The sequence below is a fragment of the Equus asinus genome, chromosome 9 (genome assembly GCF_041296235.1).
Source record: "Equus asinus isolate D_3611 breed Donkey chromosome 9, EquAss-T2T_v2, whole genome shotgun sequence".
Lineage (NCBI taxonomy): Eukaryota > Metazoa > Chordata > Mammalia > Perissodactyla > Equidae > Equus > Equus asinus.
The window spans coordinates 90,125,721-90,148,488 of NC_091798.1; the positions used below are offsets into that span (position 1 = coordinate 90,125,721).

General features: G+C 36.2%; 1 protein-coding gene across 8 annotated transcripts in view; it reads left to right on the forward strand.

The window, feature by feature from the left end:
• The window catches only part of AP3B1 (adaptor related protein complex 3 subunit beta 1), a 230,528-nt gene that overhangs the window by 43,868 nt on the left and 163,892 nt on the right, over positions 1–22,768 (forward strand). For all 8 annotated transcript variants that reach the window (XM_044777972.2, XM_044777965.2, XM_044777964.2 and 5 more), the window contains exons 3-6: positions 690–764; positions 14,572–14,667; positions 15,280–15,440; positions 17,568–17,634. In XM_044777972.2, coding sequence (XP_044633907.2) covers positions 690–764; positions 14,572–14,667; positions 15,280–15,440; positions 17,568–17,634 — 399 coding nt within the window. The remainder of the gene's footprint in view (positions 1–689; positions 765–14,571; positions 14,668–15,279; positions 15,441–17,567; positions 17,635–22,768) is intronic.

The window sequence follows — 22,768 nt, forward strand, 5'->3', positions numbered from 1 at the left end:
TTTGGGATGAGAGAGACATCTGATGAGGTCCAGTTAGAGAGGTGGAACTGGATCTCGGAGTTAGGGCTAGAGTTTGGGGAATTGATCCCCACAGAGGTGAGAGTGACGTCACGCGGGTGCATGAAATCTTAGGAGTTGCAGAGACTGTAGAATGGTGTAGCCTGAAGAGATGGGTTGCAGAGAACTTTCATGGGCAGAGGAAGAGGCTTTGGTGAAGGGGACTTTGAAAAGTCGTGGTCCGAGACGTGGGGGAATCCATGAGAAGAAAGCCAAGGGAGAAAGAATTCATTTAGAGTAACATTTGTTCCCCACCCTGGCTCCAAATGCGGTACACCTTTAATGTAAGGACGTGGAAGGTAAAGAACAGTGCAGACATGTAAAAGTATTTACAGCCCCATTAGCCAGAGAAAACTGGTGTAAATATTTTATTATATGTCTTAAATTAATTTATATTTCTTCCTTAATATGTCTGTGTATTTGTGTATTTATGTTGATACACAGGAGTTGTTTGTTCTTTGCTGTAGATAGTTGGGATAAATAAGATGAGTCAAAAAGAGTTCAGCTTGTTCGTCCCAGAGCTTATTGCTGATTTAATCTTCTAAATATTTAGTGATGTGGAATTTGTGTTTTATTTTCAAATGACTAATTAGAAAAAGTTTCAGCCCTAATATTACACTTTTATTCTTCAGATGATTGCAAAAGGGAAGAATGCGTCTGAATTGTTTCCTGCTGTTGTGAAGAATGTGGCCAGTAAAAATATTGAGGTACTGTTTTGATTCCTAATTTTCATGATTCCTTTTGTTGCACAAGAATCATAAACTTTTCAGTTACTTTGAAATGCAACATAAGATATTTAAGTATCACTAGATTTTTATTACAATTAGAATGTCCATAATCTTAAATAGGTAAAATAGAATAAATAGTGGATATAATCCTAGCTTTGGACTTTTGGTGGATAATGTGACAAGTAAAATTGAGAGTAATTCGCCTGGGTGAATGATGGTAACTTGTTTTGAGTATCTCTAGAGGCCACTTTACTTGAAATTCTGCTCTAGGCTCTTAATTTTGAGATAGCATATCTCTAGTGAAACAGACCTAAGTTCCCACAGTGTCAGAACAGGGCTTGGACTCAAGTATTATGACTCCAAATCTAGTGCTCTTTCTGGAGCATCACTGCTCTGGTTTATTCTGCCTCAGTACTTCAGGAGGTGAGCAGAAGGCAGAATGTAGCGGGAGCCTTCAATTACTGCTCCCTGTACAGGCCTGTATATGGAGTTTGAAACAGGACTTCAAGGAAATTTGAGACCAGTGTTGGTAGTGCTGGGTCACATGGACTAATGACTTCTGACAGAATGCAAAAGACAAATATGAGCCAGTATAGGAACCACTGAGTAAGGTGAGTAGGATGAAGAGTTCGATGAAGGGGTCGAGAGATTGATGTGAGCAAGTGGCTTGTATTTCGAAAGAACAGAAGGTAGTAATGAAAGGGATCAACTAGCCACCTCTCTCCTGAGTCTCAGCTTTAGCTGATGTTGGGTAGCGGTTGCTGAGGATACGTCCAGAGGGTTCTGAGGAGATGTGTTGGCTCAGTAGGAAGTAGTGATATCTGCAGGAGAGTGAGAACGCCAGCACGCACGCTTCCTGTTCGCCATTGCTGGCAGCTGAGCCTCAAGGAGGAGGCCTGGCTCTCTTCTGGGAAGTCTGGGAGAAAGAGCAGTCACCACTGAAGAATATTTTCAAGGACCTGGTGACATCTGGGTAGATGTTTTAGGTAGAGGAAAATGGAGTGTAAGGGGTAGAAATTAAGCATATGGGAAAGTTTTTTTATTTATAATCAAGTATTGTTAGTATTATTCTTAAAGCTTTATCTCTTTGTTTTGTTTTTTGATTTGGTAGGTGCCTTTTCTACTTTCAAATAACATCATACCACTTCACATATGCTTTGAAAACCTTACGACAGTAAATTTCCATTTGCCCCCTCCCATCTTTTCCCATGTTATCAGGCATTTTACTTCTAAATGTGCTAAAACACCCTAAATATATGGTTATAATTTTTGCTTTAAAGAGTCATTCATCTTTTTAAAAGATTATAGAAATGTAATTAACATGCATAAACCTCTCACTTTTAAAGTGTGCAGTTCAGTGATTTGTAGCATGTTCACAGAATTGTACAACCATCACCACCATCTAATTCCACATTTTCATCACCTGAAAAAGAAAACCTACGTTCATTAGCGGTCACTCCCCGTTCCCCCCGTCCTCTGCAACTGCTCGTCTACACTCTGTCTCTATGGATTTGCCTATTCTGGGCATTTCATGTAAGTAGTCATAGAATATGTGGCTTGTGTCTGGCTTCCTTCACTTAGCATAATGTTTTCAGGTTCATTCATGTTGTAGCGTGTATCAGTACTTCATTCCTCTTCATTGCTGAGTAATATTCCATTGTCTGGATATATTGCATTTTGTTTAATCCTTCATCAGTTGATGGACTTTTGAGTTTTTCCCACCTTTTGGCTTTTGTGAATAATACTGCTGTAAACATTTCATACAGGTTTTTGTGTGGACACATGTGTTGATTTCTCTTAAGTATGTACCTTAGAGTGATATTGCTGGGTCATGTGGTAACTCTGTTTAACTTTGAGGAACTGTCAAACTGTTTTCCCTAGCAGCTGGACCATTTTACAATTCCATCAGCAGTGAATGCAAGTTCTACTTCCTCCACATTCTCACCAACGTTTGCTCTTTTCCTTTATTAAAAAAAATTGTTGTCTGTCTTTTAGATTATAGCCATCCTCAAGGGTGTGAAGTGGCATCTCATTACCACTTTTGAAATTTTGCTTTATGTTTCCCTAATAAAAAATTGTTGAGCATCTATTGGCCAGTTCTGCATCTTCTTGGGGAAAAAAGTCTATTCAGATCCTGTTCCCATTTTGTAATTGGGTTGTTTGTTTTTTTATTGTTGATTTGTGAGAATTCTTTATGTATCCTGAACACTTGTTTATCTGATGTGTGATTTGCACATATTTTCTGCCGTCCTGTGGGTTATCTTCATTTTCTGGATAGTTTCCTTTGAAGCACATGTTTTTAATTTTGACAAATTCCAGTTTATCTATTTTTTTCTTTGTTTCCTTATGCTTTTGATGTCATATCTAGGAAACTGATGCTTAGTCCAAGGTCATGAGGATTTATTGGGTTTTTCCTAAGTCTTATAGTTTTAACTTTTGTGTATAGGATCATGATTCATTTTGAGTTAATTTTTGTGTATGATGTCTCCGTGCAACTATTCATCTGCTTTGTGTCACTGTACTTTTGTCATTTCTAGAATTTCTTATAAATTGAGTTATTCAGTATGGAATCTCTTGTGTTTGGCTTCTTTTACTTAGGAAATTGAGATTCATCTATGCTGTTTTGTGTATTCACATTTTGTTCCTTTTTTTGCTATAATTTGGATATTTCACAACTTTTTGTGTGTGTGTGAGGAAGATTGGCCCTGAGCTAACATCTGTTGCCAGTCTTCCTCTTTTTACATGAGCAAGATTGTTGCTGAGCTAACATTTGTGCCAGTCTTCCTCCATTTTATATGTGGGATGCTGCCACAGCATGGGTTGATGAGCAGCATGTAGGTCTGCACCCGGGATCCGAACCTGCAAATCCCAGGCCTCCAAAGCAGAGTGCGTTAACTTAACCACTACACCACTGGGCTGGCCCCTACAATTTTTTAATTTGCCAGTTGAAATACACTTGGATTGAATAAAATGCTATGTGTGGGCAGATATTTTATTTTTTGGAGGGTAAATGTTTAGGAATAAATTCGTTGCATTGTCTGGGGAAGTATATGTTTAACTTTTAGAAAATAATGGTGTATAGTTTTTCAGAGCAGCTGTAGCATTTGTATTCCCACCAGCAACGTATGGGAGAGCCAGCTGGTTTGCACCCCTTCCAACACCTGATCTCATTAGACTTTTTAGCTTTAGCCATTTTGGTGGGTGTGAAGTGGTATTTCATTGTGCCTGTAGTTGCGTTTCCCTGCTATTTAGTGATGTGAGTCTTTCTAGCCAGTCATCAAGTATGAAGATGGTCTTGGTGGACCCCTAGCACAGGGCTTTTTAGATTTTCTATTTCTTCTTGGATCTATTTTGGTAATTTTTTATTCAGGAAATTTATCCATTTCATCTAGGTTGTGAGTTTATTGGCATAAAGTTGTTAATATCCTCTCAGTATCCTTTTGCTGTCTGTAGCTTCTGCTGTGATGTTTCCTCTTATTCCTGGTATTGGTAATTTTTGTCTTCTCTTTTGCATTTTTTTTAAGTGTTGGCTGTATACATTCTAAACTTTTTACAGTACAGTTATATTTAATATTGCACCTCTTCACATAAAGTATAGAAATCTTGCAACTACGTACATTCATATTGCTCCTGTCTTTTATGTTTTAGTGATTATATGTCAGATTAAAAACATCGTAAGACAATGTAATTTTTGCTTTTTAAATATCTGTGATTTATGAAGAAAGTCAGAGAAAACAGTGTTTTTATTTATTCAGATGTTTCCTGTTTCCAGGCTTCTCTCTGTAGCCTGAGGACGCAGGCTCCTGTCGGTGCGATGTCCTCCTGCCTTCGCACCCTGCGTTGGCTTTTCTGCAGTGCAGGTGTGCTGCGGCTGGGTTTCCTGACTGTTGTTTGTCTGAAAGTGCTTCCGTTTTACCTGCATTCCTGAAGGATTGTTTCATTGCTCATGGAATTCCGTGTTACTAGTTTTTGTCTTTAATGCTTTAAAGACTCTTGCACCCTCCATAATTTCCTGTGTTGTGTCCCTGTGAATTGGATCAGTACCCCTTATGTAATTTATCATTTTTCTCTTGATACATTCATATTTTACTCTTTATCTTTTACGTTCACTTGTCTTGGTTTGAGCTTTGTGTTCATTTGGCTTGGGGTTCGTTGAGCATCTTCCGTGAATTTTTGTCTTTGATCAAAATTAGGGAATTTTTGGCCATTATTTCTTCAGATAATTTTTTGCTCCATTCTCTTCTCTTTCTGGTATTGAAATTCCATATGTTGTGTTGTTTGATATTATCTAACAGTGTATGAAGCCTTTTTTGTCTTTTTATGTCTTTTTTGTATTCCTCACATTCAGTAATTTTTATTCATCAATTTTCAACTTCACCTACTCATTCTTCCATCGTTTCCATTTGATTGTTAAGTACACTCAGTGACTGTTTTATTTTAGAATTGTATTTTTTCATTTTAGAATTTCAGTTTGTTTCTTTTTTATCCTGTTTCTTTGGTGACATTTCCTATATTCTTTATTAATTGAGAGCATGTTTTCTTTTACTTAATTAAGAAGAAGTGTAATATCAGCTCTGAAATCCTTGTCTGCTAGTTCTACCACCTTGTTTGTCTCAGGCTTGGGTTCAGTCGATTTTCTTTTCTGTGTGTATGTGTTCTCTTTTCTTAGTTTTTCATATTTGGATAATTTGGAGTTGTATTTTGACATTCTGTTAAATCTTGGAGATTCTGTATTCTTTTATTTTTACTCCACAGGTGGTGTTTTGAAGGCAGTCATCTTGACTGGGTTAAATTGCAGATTCTGTTTCTTAGGCAGCAGCTTCAGTCTGCTTTCATAGTTTTTCTCTTTTGCTGCGCTACCTGAGGTCTGTTCTACACTTGTGTGGTTCAGGAGTCAGAGAGGGGGTTGAGATACTTGAGAAGCCCGTCTCCAGCTCTCTCCCTTCTGGGGTTCTCATACTTTCTTCAGTGGCTGTGGTTGTCCTGGGCTCAGTTTTTTGGTTCCTTCGGCCAGAGAGACTGGTTTGTCCATCAGTGCCTTCCCTTGCACTTCATCCAGCATTCACTTAGTCTCAGCAGAAAGCCATGGAAGTGCGAACTTGCTTTACACAGTGCACTTTCTTACCATCTTTGGGTGTATACTCCTAACCGTTCTGTCTGCTGCTGTCTCATCACCAGGGCCTTCAGGGCTTTTTGTAATATCTCCAGGGTTTTTAGTTTTCTGGTAGGATTTTATTCCAAAATTACCAGAAGTTCACTCATGTATTAAAGAGATTTAAAAATGAGCTGCTCCAACTAAAATCTTTTATATGTTCTCTCATGTTTACTATTTCTGGCCTTCTTGATTCCTTTGTGTAAGTGCAAATTTCAAATTTGGTATCATTTTCCTTATGATTAGAGGACTTTCTTTAACATTTCTTATTTTAGTGGTAATGAATTCTCTCAACTTTTGTTTTAAAAAGTGTTTATTTTGCCTACAGTTTGAAAACATGTTTGCCTGGTAACATTTACAGTTCTAAGTTTACAGTCTTTTCCATTCAGTGTTTAAAAAATGTTTTCTTGCTTTTTGGCCTGCATGGTTTCTTATGACAGGTCTTCTGTCATTCTTATCCTGTTTCTCTGTGTGTAATGTGTCTTTATTTCCTCTGGTTGGTTTTAAGATTTTCTCCTTAGCACTGGTTTTAAATTTTGTTGTGATATGCCTTGACGTATTTTTCTTCCTATTTATTCTGCTTGGGGTTTGTTGAGCTTCTTACATTTGTGGGTTTATGGTTTTCTTAAAATTCAGAAAAATTTTACCTATTACTTTTTAAAGAATGTATTTTCTCCCTCCTCTCCCCTTCTGACAGTTCTAGTACACATGCAGTAGATTAATTGATACTGTTCTACAAGTCACTGATGCTGTGGTCACTCTTCTCCCAGTCTTTTCTCTCTGAGCTTTATTTTGATAGTTTCTACTGCTATATACTCAAGTTAACTGATCTTTTCTTTTATAGTGTCTAACTGTTGTTAATCCCTTCCAGTGTATTTTTCTTATCCGCTATTATATTTTTCATCTCTAGATGTTTCATTAGGTCCTTTTTATATCTTCCAGTTCTCTCCTCAACAAAGTCATATTTTTGTCTACCTTCCTGCACTTGAGGAGCATATTTATAATAGTTTTCCTGTCCTTCCACTAGTTCCATCATTTCTGTCATTTTGAGTGTTTTCTATAGATTGATTTTTCTCATGGTTATGAGTTATATTTTCCTGACTTTTTTTATATCCCTAGCAAATTTTGATTGGCTATTGAACATTGTGAAATTTATGTTGTTGGTTGCTGGACTTTGTTGTATTCTTATTTTTTTGGTGAGGAAGATTGACCCTGACCTAACATCCATTGCCAGTCTTCCTCTTTTTGTTGGAGCAGATTGCCCCTGAGCTAACATCTGTGCCAGTCTTCCTCTGTTTTATATGTGGGATGCCACCATGCCTTGATGAGTGGTGTGTGGGTCCACTCTTGGGATCTGAACCTGTGAACCCCAGGGCTGCTCAAGTGGAGCATGCAAACTTAACCATTATGCCATGAGGCCAGCCCCATGTTGTATTTTTAAATTGAATTGGGTTTCTTTAAGTTATATGGAATCATTTGAGTCTTTCAAAGCAGCTTTTAAGCTTTATTGTGGGGATATAGAGACATTTTTAGTTTATATTAATTTAATCCCACTCCTAAGGTGACGCCCTTTGTAGGATTCTACTCCATGATCCACGTATATTTATGAGATATTTTCTCAGACTGGTGGGAACTTGAACTCTTCCCAGCTTTTTGTGATCTTTGAGATCTGCTCTGCCTACCTTTCTCGAGTTTATTTGTATCTCGCCTTAGGTAGTTTCATCTTGCTCATGTGCATGTCAGTGCTTAGCCTGAGACTTGCTGGCCCCCTCTCCAGGGTGCGTGCTCTCTCTCCTTCTCTATCTCTGTGAAGTTCCCTCTTCCCTGTTACTCTGCTCTGTGAATTGTAGCGACCTTGGCCTCTGTGAACTTTGACCTCTGTCTCCTTGGCATAGTGAGTCTTCTGGATTCTGTTTGAGTTGCCTCCCTTGCCCTGGTAGCTTCACCCTCAATTGTAGGGCTCACCTTGATTTTTGTTCCTCTCTTGGGATTCACAGCACTGTGCTGCCTGTTTTCCAACATATGACAACTATTGTTGCATTTTTTTCCCCTAGTTTTCTGTTTGGTTAAGGTAGGAGGGTAAATCAGATCTCTCAGTTACTATTATTTTTAAATTATAGCTGTATATCAAAATCTGTAACTGTTTTTAAAGCTTTAAAGGATGTGGAATGTTATTGATCAAATAAAAACATTGGTCCCAATTTTCCCTACTTTCCATGAAGAATTTTCACTTTGGAACTGCTGAGGTACTTAAAAATTCCCTGCTGCTTCTCCAGCCTCCACCTCAGAGTCCCGCAGCGGTGCCTCACAGTGCGTTACAGCCAGGTATACTGAGGGAGCCACAGAGCATTGGCGGTTTTACAGTCAGTGCTGAAGTGTTTTTAGTTTTAAAAACAAGGCACTTTCGAATAAAAAGATTGCATAGATACAGGAAAAAATAGAGTGAATAAAATAGCCATGTCCTGAGAATGGCAGTAGAATTTTTTGTTTAAGTAGGGTGATAAGATCAGCCAGGTCGCACTTCAGTTGTGTACTACAGACACAAAGTTGAAGTGAAGTAGACGCTTAGCTGTTATTTTAACACTGTGGCAGTGGATGGTTGCTATTATGTCTCTAATAGAAAGCAACTTAGCAATTTATCTTACTTCATGTAAGTTAAATTAGTAGTTTAAATAAAAATCTAGAAAAGCAAAGGTGAAGTATATATTATACAATTTCTAGAGTACACATTTCCATATATAAAAAGAATTATCTTCCAGTTCCTATTATTTTCCCATTATTAGAATAATTGATGTTATAGGATTTTAAAGATATGTACTTTAAACCACTTTTTAGATACGTTGTTGAGTATGTTTCATTTTTTCTATTAGTAAGTACATTAAATATTTCAGATAGGTGAATTTTGCTGCCAAAGTGAATAGCCATCGTAAAGTCAGTTTCACTAATTTGGGTAAGTTAAAATCAAAACTCATGTATACTTGCTGCCAATTTAAGAACTAGATTGAAGTTATTTAATATTAGACTTGATAATATTAGACTAGACTTAAATGGCTCTAGAATTAACTGTTAAATTAACTCTAGACTTAAATAGCTTGATAAACCATTCTTTCTTTCCAAGATTCCAATTAATGGGAGAAATCTAGACTGAACACATAAACTGATAGTATTTGGAAATTTTACTCATGATTAAGTTAGTAGATGCTTGTTAAGCACTGTTGATGTGCTTGTTACCATGTCTAATTCTGAATTGATAATTTCAGGAGTTAAACAGATTCCCTTTGATGTGTTATGGCCATGCTATCTGAGCGTCTAATCTGATGTGTACCTTAGTTTTATGGCCTTTGATATAAGAAGGTCCAAATATCTGAAAAAAAATCAAGATTTGACTTAGAGAAATTGTGAGATGTGGGTAGAATTTGTCTTAGTGTTATCAGGAGTAGAGTCTCTCAGCAGCAACAATAATTGCTAACAATAAAAAAATGCCATCTAGGGGCCGGCCCCGTGGCCGGGTGGTTAAGTTCCCGTGCTCCACTGTGGCGGCCCAGGGTTTCACTGGTTTGGGTCCTGGGCGTGGACATGGCACCGCTCATCAGGCCACGTTGAGGCAGCATCCCACATGCCACAACTGGAAGGACCCACAACTAAAATATACAACTATGTACCAGGGGGTTTTGGGGAGAAAAAGGAAAAATAAAATCTTAAAAAGAAAAAGCCATCTGTGCTAGGTTGTTAGTGCCTTAGATATATCAGCTCATTTCATCCTCAAATACCTCTGAGGTTGGTTCTGTTCCCTTTTTTATATATGAGGACAGGGTAGCAGAAAGGTTAAATTATCTGACTAAGGTCACACAGGTAGTATATAGCAGAGTCAGAATCCAAAGCCAGGTAGGTTGGTCTCAGAACTCATCTTACACCCTTCCCCTTTTAGAGCCATCCTTCCTGTCTGTTGATTCCTTCTTCCTTTTTTCCACCTTAGTATCTTTGACCCTTATCATCAACATCTGGAATTAACTCCTCTTGGGGAAGTATCTGACATTGTTAGATGTGGGTGGAAAGGACCAAGTCCTTAGAAACTGGTAGTAAATTAACTAGTTCCCTTTAGAGTTCTAAGTAGTCTTGTTGTTGTAAACAGACAATTCTGTACTGTTTTTTTCATTCAAAGCTGTTTGTGTTGTTCCGATTGTTACAATAGTAGAACTTTCTATTTGTTCATCTTTTTCCTTTACACTCAGATTCTGGTATGCTCCCTAATGTTCTGCAACAAAAATGTCACTATAAACATAATTATTGGTCTGTTTGTTTGGGTTTCTTTTGTTCTTGAAATACCTTGTTAGTTTCTTGAAACATGCTTTATCTTCTAATATTGTGGGAAGACTGAAATAAGCTTCTTAAAATTTTTGTTCAGAGAATTGATTGATGTTTCGTTGTTATGAAGTGCAAAATTTCGTTTTTACCAGTACATGCTGCCTTAGACACAGTTGAGCTGTACGTCATCTGCCATTCGATGTCACATAATACCAAAAGTACCTAGTAAGCAATCAGTGGTTATAGTACAAAAATAATCAAAGGTTTAGTCAATAACTCATGAAGTTTGATGTACTAGTATTGATAAACTAATTAAACAGATCTGCCTGTGTTCTCCCAACCTACTGGGGCTCTGCTCTGATTAGCTTTACAGCGAGGAGTGTTGTAACATTGAATGAAAGTAACTGATCGGAGGATGGTGTAGTCACGGAGCTTTAAGTACTCCCATTTCTAGTCACAGAATGGTTTCAGGGAAAGTAGGCTTTCTCTGCACACCTGCAGCCAGTCAGTGCATAGGCCTCTTGTGGTCAATATTGATTGATTCTTATAACAGAACTAGAACAAATTTAGTGTTTTGCAACCTTCTGTGATTTAATATTGTTATGCTTTTTGCTATAACAGTCACAAAAATCCTTCTCCAATAGTGAGTAATTACAGCAATGCCTGCTAGCGCAGCTGTGGTTCAGAATGTTTCAGTGTCGACAGTATAAACCCCTGGATATATTCTGGAGTTCATTATTCAGCTTGAAAAGTTGGCTGTACAGTTACTTGTTAAATAAAGATGTTGCTGAGAAATAAATCACAAGAAGATGAGGGGATGGGTGTCCTCTAGGCCATTCTTCTTTCCAAACTTTCCAGAGAACTGTAGACTGAGACCTGAATATAATTAATAGGGAGAAAGAATATTTTAAATGAGTAATTAAAAAAAAAATCCTCACAAGGTAAAGACTTTGCAGGCAATCTTCTTAATATCTATCATTTCCTCATAGTATATTGGTATCCTTCTAGACGTCTGTTTGATGAATTATAAGCATTGGTGGTAAGTTAGATCCTAAATATAGCAATCTAATGGGAAATGTCTTAATTTTTCTCCCTCTACCGTTGGGCTGTGATATTTCATTCAGCTGATAGTTATTGAGCTCTTACTGTATGCCAGGCAATATGATAGGTCCTGGGAATATACAGATGAATAAGGAATGTTTCTTGTACTGAATGACCTCATATTTAGCCCAAGGATTTGAGAAATATCTTACTTAAATACATCTTGTGTGTTGATTTGATATATTGAAATTGCCATAAATCAGTTCACTAACAAGTGTTAATTGCTTTTTGGCACTGTTGTAAGCTTAGGAACTTTAAAGTCTGGTTGGGGAGAAACTCATCTCAAACAATTAGATAAGTGCTTCTTAAACTGTAATTTAAGAATTTTAAAAATTTGTATTTCCATTTAAATATAATCTAAAACATTGGGTATGTTTTGGATCATTTGGTTGTCATCTTAATATACTAGTATCACATAATTTTGGAACTCATTTGTGTTCTGTGTAAGATCGCTTGGTTCTAAGAGATGGTTTAAAGAGTCCGTGGACTTTCAGGGGCCTAAGTGGTTGACCTGATCTGCAGGTGCTGGCTACTGGGTGAGACTGCTGTAGATTGATGGGTGCTCAGAGGTGTGTTTTTTGGAGAGAGTTTGTTCTTGATTGGCTAACATTTAGAAGCAAGGGGCTGTCGCAGATTGGTTGAATTGCCAAAGCTTGTTCATTTAGTTTAGCTGAGTTTTTGTTGATCTGTTGAACAGGTGTAAAGTAGTCTGGTGCCTGTATGTGGCAAGTGCCACAGAAAAAGCTGTCTTCCTTGGAATGTGGGAACTTAAAAATCTTTTCAGTTGGAGATTTTTTTTATAATGAAGAAGTTTAAAGTACTTTTATAATCAGAGAAAGCACTATTATTTTGTGTTAGAGGACATCTGGAAAGATGAGATGAGAAAGTGAAGGTTACTGGTTAAAACCAACACCCACAGATAGTCACTGTTAACATTTTCATATGTACGTTTCTCAGCTTTTGTGCTTACCTGGTTTGAACCCTGGTTCCTCATTTAATAGATGTGCTGTCTTGATCGAGTTACTTAACCTCTCTGTGCTTCAGTTTCGTCACCTGTACAATAGGAATAATAATACCTGTTCGTTGAGTCGTGACTATAAAATGAATTAACCTGAGTAAAACATTCAGAATAGCACCTGGCACGTAGTTAGTGCAATATATGAGTATCTGCTATTGTTACCATATTATGTCCATTCTAAGACATTTATTTTCTATTTTAAAGTTTCTGCAGTTGGGACTTATCCTCACAATTGGTGGTGACTTATAATTGGCAGGGATTTTTGTTCCTTTCTATGTGTTTCATAAAATAATGGTACATCTTACATTTGATGGTGGTCTTAGATCGAAAAAATACAATATGTGGGTATCACTTTTTATTAATACAGAAGTGAAATTATACAATGCATACTATTTAGCACCTTTAAAATTTTTACAAGGACATATTTTCAATGTGAACTATAGATTTACTTGATTCTATATAGTGACTGCATACTATAATGTAATATGAATGTACTGTAATTTATTTAACTGTTCATGTATTTATGGACATTTTATTCTTTCATTTTTGCTTTTGTGGAAGATTTTGATTAGTAGAACTTGGGGCAAATTAGGGCGATAACCTGAGTGGAGATTGAGACCAAAAATGCAAGTGAAATTTGGGGACTGTTCCTATGTGACTAGAAAGGAAGTTTGGGTCAGATTATGGGCTGTATTGAGTACTGAATTAAGGATTTTAGATTTTGTGGATCCATTTAACACTAAAGAGTAATTGTAAATCAGTTTTTTGTTACTTTCACCTGTAACGCTATCCATATAGTATAGAAGAATGGATTGATATCAACTTAAAATGGTATGTTTGGTATTTTTATTAATGGTGATGAAGATGTACAAGATATGCTTATGAAATTTTTACTTGTGTTCGTGAAATTGTGAAGAAAAGCAAGATAGGTTGGATTATAAATTAAGGTCTAAGATTATCTTAAGAGGGTGCCGTGATGGGGTGAATTTAAGTTGTTGAAAATTTCTATAGGTAAATGTAAGGTCTTGCCCTTCTTTTAAAAGAGAAAAAATCTTCACCGGGGCAATTACTCAAGTATGGCTGGGTTTGGTCAGTACTAGTACATTTGGGGAAGGTGTATTGTTAATTATAACAATAATTGTAAGAATTAGTTGTATCAGTGGAAGTGCCTCATCTAGAACAAAGTCTTAAGTTTATTCTGCTTAGACTTCATTTGTAGTTTGGAGTGCCACGTTGAGAGAAATATAGACAAATTGGAGTGAGTTCAGAAGGGAGCACGCAGGGTGGTGAAGGACTCAAAGCTGTGCCATGTCGAGGGACATTGGAGTGCGAGGCAGTGAGGCCGTGGCACTGTCATTGAGTCCATGCTGGCCTGCTAGCACTATTTTTCCTTTCCATCATCTGTTCCAGCTACTTCTCATATCTTCTGCTCTTTGAACATTCCTTAAACTTTTAGGTATGTATGTACTGATATATAGTAAAATTAATCAGGCAGTGACATCCAAAGGTAATTGAGAAGGAAGACAAGCCATGAGCAGTACCAGAAGGAAACAGTGGATGAATTTCTAATTCTAGAATTTCAAATTCTAATTTTCATTTAATTTTTCTTTTCCTTATAATTTTGTTATAAACTTAGTGATTAAATTGCTTTTAAAAACAGCTTTCAGAATACACTTCGAGCCTTTTGTAATTTTTATTATGTTAAATTGATATTTTGTCACACATTGTTCTTGCTGGGCTGAAAATATCCTGTCCTGTATACTGGACGTGAATATTACCGTAGATGCAGAGATGGGGCTCCAGCACCTCTGGACAGATGAGGGAACATGGGCTCCCCCATCATATACTTGGAGGACACAGCCCACGTTCTTTCTATTATGTGTATCCTTCATTTTGAAAATACTTTTGCAATTAAGTTAATATTTGACTATTTTTGTATGAGTTTCACTTAGAGACTTTTTATTCCCTTTGAGAGGAAGGACATCTTGGTAAGATGTTGCTATTGCAGAGTGATTATTAAAATGCTTACTTCACAAGCTTTTTCTGTTGCCCTTCATTATCCTACAATATATTATCTTTATTTTACAGGCTAAGCTATGACCAGGTTCAGGTATTTACTTTGGGAAAACTGAGAGTGGATTTTGGTGTAGAAAACATTGAATTTTTAATTTTCACTCTGGCTAGGATTAAATGATTTTTTTTTTTAACAGATCAAGAAATTAGTATATGTTTACCTGGTCCGATACGCTGAAGAACAGCAGGATCTGGCACTCCTGTCCATAAGCACTTTCCAGCGAGCTCTGAAGGTAAGTAATAGAGTGAGCAGGAAATAGCTGCAAGGTCCCTACACAGTTGAAGGTGTTTCGTTTAAAGAAGTGGAGCAATAATCCACTACATGACACAGTAGAGTTTTGAAAGAGTTAAAAAGCCTCTCATGGTGCCTATTCAGTACCCTTAGAAAATAATTTCTGTACCCAATTGGACCTTGCCCTGTATGGATTAGTTTCTATATGTTCCTTTATGTTCAATATAATCATTATCATGCATCAAAAAACTCATCATTATACCGACTAGTTTTTGAAAGTGTGCAAAGAGGGAACATGACTTTTGTAAAGATGAAATTTATGACCTGAAGCATTTTATTATTATTAAACTAAAACCCCAGCATGTTTAGTAATAAATGATCAACTAGAAGTATAACCATTACTTTTCTTGTTAAAACATTATTCAGAGAAATAAGCGTTTATTTAATTCTTTTTCCTTACCCATTTCCATATACTGGTTGTTTGTTTTAAATTAAGTAGCTTTTGTTTGCTACTGTTATATCGCACCCTATATGCACCTATTAACTGTATCATAAAAATTCTTTGAAATATTGTAAATTGAAATCTTGATGAATATTTTTGCACTGTTTTTAGGACCCAAATCAACTAATCCGTGCAAGTGCTTTGCGAGTTCTGTCGAGTATTAGAGTGCCGATTATTGTGCCTATTATGATGCTCGCTATTAAGGAAGCTGCTGCTGATCTGTCACCATACGTTAGGAAGAATGCAGCCCACGCAATACAGAAACTCTACAGGTGAGTGCCTTGTTAGTAACACCGAAGAGCTCTGATGTGACGTGGAATGTTAGGGCATGTGAAATCTGATTTTGTTAGCTCTTACCATTAGTCTGTCCTTATACTAAACCCAGTGACTGTGGCCACCCCCCCCGCCCCCCCCAATCCCTGGAACATTCTTTAGACATCTTTAATTTTGTTTTGGTTGTAGAGTTTTTACTTGTAAGCCTATTAGGACCTGGGATAATTTATAGATTTTATAACCTAAAGATAATCAGAATTTGAATTCTCATTTATCTAATCTCTCTCTCATGTACACATACACATATATTGTTAGAAAATTGAGATTTTTTTTCTGTTTATTGTAGGATAGAAACTTAAGTGGTTATTCTCTTAACTCACTTTGTTTTCTCATCTTCCTTCTTTGGTCCTGCTATTCCCTTCCTTGTTTGATTCTTTTGCGGAGCTATTTTATTAAATAATTTTTTAAATACTGATTTTTAAATAAAGCACCATACCACATTTGTAAGATATTTATTAAAATATCATATGATGCCTTGATCTATGTGGAAAACATATTGCCTAAATAAAAGAATTATTATCTGTAATAATTTGGTATTATTTTCTGTTACTGTTTATTCTACTCCCCAAACTTTCAATAAGATCATTTTGTGTTTCTGGTGTTGTTTTATGTATGTATGAAAATGGTACAAGATGGATTATCATATATTTGAGGAAAAAAATTAACTGTATGCCACATAATTAAAGGCAATTTGTAATTGAATAAGATGTTGGTATATGATGTATCTGTGTATACAAAGGCACGCTAACAATGCCTTTGGTAGGATAGGGCTCAGATTATCATAGAGGGTTTCATTATGTAAAGATGTAATGAAAAGGGATTACTTAGGAAAGATTGCTCGGAGAAGGGATCCTGGAGCTGGAATTTGAAAGAATTCAAAGGTTTGGATGTTCAGATAATTATAATGGTTAATAATAAACTTAAATAATGTTTGTAAACAATAACTCGTTTTCTTAGGTCAACTGTCAGACAAAGTTACACCATGCTTCTAACTCTTTATCTTTTCTTCTTGTAAACTTGCAGAATAAGATCCAAGCCCACTGTGACAGTTTGAAAGTCCATCCACTGGGCTCTGTTTTACCTCGCGAGCCTCAGCTCTCACTCTCCTTTCCTTGAACTCACAGTCCAGTAGCTCAGTCCTGCCTGTTAGTCCTCTACGTAAAATGTTTTTGTCTCATTACCACATGTTGTTCCTTCTTTGGTCTCTACCTAGAAAATTTCCTCTTTTCTCCAGCTCTAAAGTCAAGTTGTTTAAAATTCATCTGAGATGTCACTTCCTATAAGAAATCCTCCTCAACCCTCCTGCCTCCATTGGTGCCCTTCCTCGTTGTGCTCATAATCCCTTATACATGTTTCTGTTGTGTGGGGTGATTATGTTTGGGGCCATCTTTACTAGATTCTGTCTTATCTTTGTATACTCGTTGTTTAGCTTCTCAGTAAATGAACAACAATTGAATTCTGTGCCAGGAAGAAATTATATTGTTATCAGTATTTCAGTGCTTAGAGCTGCTATTAAGATGCGTTTCTCAATTCTGTACATATGTAAGCCTTTGCTTATATTTCTTGGTTTTAGGTTTATGTAATGTGTATCCATCCCTGTGTATCCATCAGGGAACTAGAATGATATAAAATTTTTATTTGGAAATTCTGTGTATTTGTTTTTGACAATTATATATCCATAGTCAAAAGTGATTGCTGTCCTGTTATTTTTTCCCATAGTTAAAAAAAGCGGTGGTGGTTTATCTACTTGGAATTGCTTTCTAAAGCTTTTCCAACTTTTTTTTAGAAGTGAACTTGTTCTTTAAATACTTTCTTAATGGTATTGGTATCTGGGTTTAATTAATATGAATAACTTTAGAAAGAAAGATTAGGATACATTTGGGAGAAAAACCATCCAATGTTACTTTAAATTTGTTTTTTTTTTGTTTCTATCTTTATATAATTCTTTATATAATTCTCTCCCTCCCCCCTTTTAAAATTTCTCAATGTTCTTGAAATGATTAACTTCTTCTAAAGTTAGAATTAAAGGAAAAAAATTTAGTGTAAGTTTTCTTGTTATGTTTTAGCCTTGATCCAGAGCAGAAGGAAATGTTAATTGAAGTAATTGAAAAACTTCTGAAGGATAAAAGCATAGTAAGTAATATCTTTTCATGTCAAAGTAAACTGTGCTTTATTTACATACTGTTGTTTTACCATTGTATACAAATTTGGTATAATTATTCTTACTGATTTTGAAATGATGTAACTATTAATGGAGCTCATTAAAATCCTTGAAGAATAAAAATGTCCTTGTAAAGTGAAGGATTGCATTTAGAATTTTAGTTTGTTGCATGTTTCTTCATCAGAGTCTGACGAAGAGCAAGTTGGGAAAAAAAATCCTTTCTTTAATCTGTGGCTAAATTGTTGACTACTTTTGGTGCCTAAGTTTTTATTTCAAGCATTGATTTATTAGGATTTTTAAAGGCTGAATTACCTGGAAACAAATAATTGTTTTAAAATGAAGATTAAAGAGATATTGAAAAATTAGAAGAGTGTGTTTTATTATTATAAATGTGTTTCTTAAAAAAAATACTAAAACATTCATATTTACAAGGCTTTTGTTGTCTGGTAAGAATGACCTTATGGCTAACATGAGTCATCTTTTGGGAATGTATGTGTCTCCTCTTACCTTCTCCACTCCCATTCTTTGTGTGTAGCGGTAATGAGACCTAGGAATAGTAATGGCCCATGGGCTCTGTGAGCAGCTCTTTGGACAAGCTGGTGTAATGATATCTTTGATGGAGGCTTCTGTGCTCACCTGCATGGTTCAAAACCATTGAGGAAGAGGATTCCAGCTCATTGTAGGATGATATCACCTGGGAGCATGTAATATCTGTGTATAGCAGCTTTCGAATACAGTAGCCACTAGCCCCATACAGCCATTGTTGTATGTTTAGCATATGGTCTATACTGGAGAATGTTCAGTGTGCACTTGAGAGAAATGTGTATTCTGCTGTTGCTGGATGGAGTATTCTGTAGTCATCTGTCAGGTCTAATTGGTTCACGGTATTGTTCAAGTCTTCTGTTTTTTTGTTGATCTTCTGCCTGGTGGTTCTATCCGTTATTGAAAGTGGAGTATTGAAGTCTCCTACTATTATTGTAGAGCTGTCTATTTCTCCCTTTAATTCCATCAGTGTTTACTTTATATAGTTAGGAGCTCTGATGTTTAGTGCCTATATGTTTATAATTGTTCTTATCTTCCTTTTTTCATTATAAAATGTCCCTCTATCTCTAATAATGCTTTTTGTTTTAAAGTCTCTTTTGTCCAATATAAGGGCAGTTACTCCAGCTTTCTAATGGTTGCTGTTTACATTAATATATTGTTTTCTTTGCTTTTACTCTCAATCTGTTGGTATTTTTTAATCTGTGTCTCTTGTAGACAGCATATAGTTGGATCTTGTTTTTTAACCCAGTTTGACAGTATGTGCCGTTTGATTAGATTGTTTAATCCAGTCACATTTAATGTTATTATGATATAGTTGAATTTACAGCTGCCATTTTACTTGTTTTTCTATGTCTCATATCTTTTTTGTCCCTCATTTCTCCTCTACTGCTTTCTTTTTACATTAAATGAATATGTTCTATTGGACGTTTAATTCCTTTAATGGGTTTTTCACTATATATTTTTGAAAATACTGTATTATTCATGAGATTATATTTGGAGATTTCATTCGTAGGCCACCCAGCAAATTTCTTTTAGTCTATAATGTAGCAGAAATCTTCACTGCATTTCTTCTCTAGTGTTTGGCATAATGTAGAAGGTATGCGAATATAGACTTGCTCAATAAATGAGACAGAGAAAAGAAATTTGATTCCTTTTTGTCTTCTGCATTGCATACTTGTTATCTGCTTCTAGGACCCAGATATGAAATCAGTATTATTGATAATATGGTTAGCTTGATTTTTAGTAATAATAAAAAACATTTAGTTTCTTCTATGTGCAAGATGTTTGCTAAGTACTGTGGAGAATATAGTAATATCTACAATAAACAGATCCTTTATTTTAATGTAGTTTACCATGATTTCTGCTACATTGTAGACTAAAAGAAGTTTGTTGCACGGCCTAAGAATAGAATCTCCATATATAATGTTTGCATCTCTTCTCAAACAAGATAACATCACAGGTGGAAACTACAGTCTTTGGAATTAAACAGAATTCGATTTGTGTCTGAACTTCTGCCACTTAATAGCTGTGTATGAATCCTTCATAAGTTTCAGTTTCCAAATTTGTAGGGTTTATAATTTCTAATGTACAAAGCTTTTGTTTGTGTGGAAAGAGCTATTGTATATAAAACCCTCAGCAGAGTTCCTGATGTCATAAAAGGGGGTTGATAAATATTCCAAATAAGAAATGAATGACTCAAAAAGGAATGTAAAAGATGATTCCTTTGTAAATTTGGAATATCCGTTCTTGTTTTCTGACCATTTATTTCTAAACTACAGTAGAAAAAATACTGACTACTTGTTCATAGTAGGTATTTAATATTTGTTGAATGGTTGTGGAATTAATTTGTATATTCTTGGTGATAGTAATTAGATGTTTACTGTTGTTTGTAAAGTTTTGCTTCTCAAATGGTGTGTGTCATGCTCAGTGTCCATAGGTAGATTTTTTGGGGCCTTTGATGGTCTGTCGTTTATAAGGCACTCCTTTTTCCTCAAGTGTTATTTAGTACGTTTATTTTAAAAAAATTAAAAACCCATCTGTATCTATTTTTCTATCAATATTAAACTGCAGTAGTTCATACTGATTCCTCTGATTTCAGTGCAACAGCACAAGGTTCCTTCTAGCCTCCTACCTTTTCAACTTCCTTCAACATTAAGAACGTGGCTCCCATTATCCACAATGTCTTTACTTAGGTGCTCAGTCCCGGCATGCGGAGAAAGTGTTGTTTCAGAATTGCCAGCATGTCCCTCTGTGGGGAGTGGTGAGATGGGGACTACTGTTTGAGTTATATGTTGGTTTAGAGTTGTATTTATCTTTAGTCTTACTTCTTTGATGCTGTTGTAAATGGAGATTACTTTATCATTATATCCTTGACCTTGTTATATTGGTATGTAAAAAAGCTATTGATTTTCTGTATGGTAATTTCATATCCTGCTTCTTTACTGAATTCTTGTAGGGTTGATTTAGTTTGTCATTCATTCTCCATGGTTTCTTCTAGAAAGAGTCATCTGTAAATAGAGGTAATTTTACTTCCTTTTTTCTAATTTCTGTGACTAATAATTTCTCTTGTCTACTTATCTTGGCTTCTACCATTCGTACGATGTCCAGTAGTAGTAGAGGTGGTGGCATCTTTGCCTTGTTTCACTCTAAAGGAAATGCCTGTACTATGCATTAAGTAAGATGCTGACCCTGAGGATTTTCTCTTTATCTTTGAAATATAATGTTTTACATGGTGTTTCAGGGTTCCTTGATGGGGTCAGTTTTTTCCTGTGGGTCAATATTTACCCAGTGAGCCTTTTCACAGTGTACATTCATAATTTACATTATTTATGGCAAAGTGTTTTTTTTTGAGATTATGGCTTTTAAATATTAATTCTGTTCAGTTGTTACTTTTTCTTTAGAGATTTCAATTATATGTAAATTGGATCTTCTTTGCCTTCTTACATTTTAACCACGTTCCCTCCAAACCTTTTTACTTCTTTTGTTTTGGTGAGGAAGATTAGCCCTGAGCTAACATTCATTGCCAATCTTCCTCTTTGTTTTTTTTTCTTTTTGCTTGAAGAAGATTAGCCCTGAGCTAACATCTGTGCCAGTCTTCCTCTATTTTGTATGTGGGATGCCTTGACGGTATGGCTGGTGAGTGGAGCAGGTCTGTGCCTGGGATCCGAACCTGCAAACCCAGGCCACTGAAGCTGAGCGTGCGGACACTTGGCCATGGGGCTGGCCCCCCTTTTTACTTCTTTACCTCATTTTTATTATCTTGGGTTTTTTTCTATTTTTCTTTAATGCCCCTTATTAAATTTTTATTCAACTATGTTCTTCCAGGAACACCTTCCAATTTAATCATCATATCTGATTATTGTTTTCCTCTCAGTTTGTTTCCTGGTTTCAGTCAACTCCTGTTTCGTTTCTTCCATATGTCTTTGTTCATTTCTGTTCTCTTTTGAATTTCTGATTCCTGTTCGTTTTTCCAATCTTCAGATGCTTCTTTGAGGGGCACTTAATTCATTTTGGAGTGTTGTGTCGTAGTTTTCTTTTGCTTCATCACTGACTTTTTTGTGGTAATACTTGTGATTGCTTGCATCTTTACATTTCTTTGGATAAGGTTGGTGGTTTGAGTTTGAGGTGGTTTGCAGGATTCCTAGTACAAGAGCACACTCTCTGTCAGAGTAGCAAAGTATGTTATTTTATTAGGTAGCTTTTTTGGGGGAGGGCATGCATGGGAAGTGGCATATGTCCTAGGATTATTTAGACTTTTCTTTCTTTTTCTTTTTGATGAGGAAGATTGTCACTGAGCTAACATCTCTGTGAATCTTCCTCTATTTTGTATGTGTGATGCTGCCACAGCATGGCTTGATGAGCGGTGTGTCGGTCTCTGCCCAGGATCGAAACCAGCAGACTCTGGGCTGCCGAAGTGGAGTGTGCCAACTTAACCACTATGCCACTGGGCCGGCCCCTATTTAGACTTTGTGTGTGTGTGTCTTGTGGGATCCTAAATTTCCTCCTATTCTTTTTTCTGCCACCTTGTAGTTTCTAAAGGGCTCCTCTTCCTCCACCTTTTTTTTTTTAACCCTTTTCTCCTTGAAACTTCCCGTTTCTAAGGTAGCCTCATTGACGTCCCCCCTGCATCCCCCCTTCGCCCCCCGCGTTACACCGAGGTCCCTTCCTTGTAATCTGCACCATCAGGAATCTTTTGTGATATTTTCACATTTTCTAGAGTACTCTTTTTCTGTATGCTGTTTAATTTAGTTCTCTCTTATGCCATCACCAACTCCTGTCTGCTTTGTTTTGGGCAGTTTTTTCCAGACTGCCTTAGGTCTTTGTGAAGTTTTGTGATATGAGCATGAAAGATAACTCTGTGGGATTTAGGATTTATTTTTCTATTTACATGTAATTTGAAGTTTGGAGATCTCTGATTTTTAGTTCTGCTTAGGACATAGGTTTTTGTCTTTTTAGTTTTTCTGGGTTTGGGTTGGGAGATTCCAAATTACCCAGGTACCATTAACTTGTCTACCCAAGATTTAAATTAATTATGTTTTGAGAATGTTTTCTGATTTTTCCCCC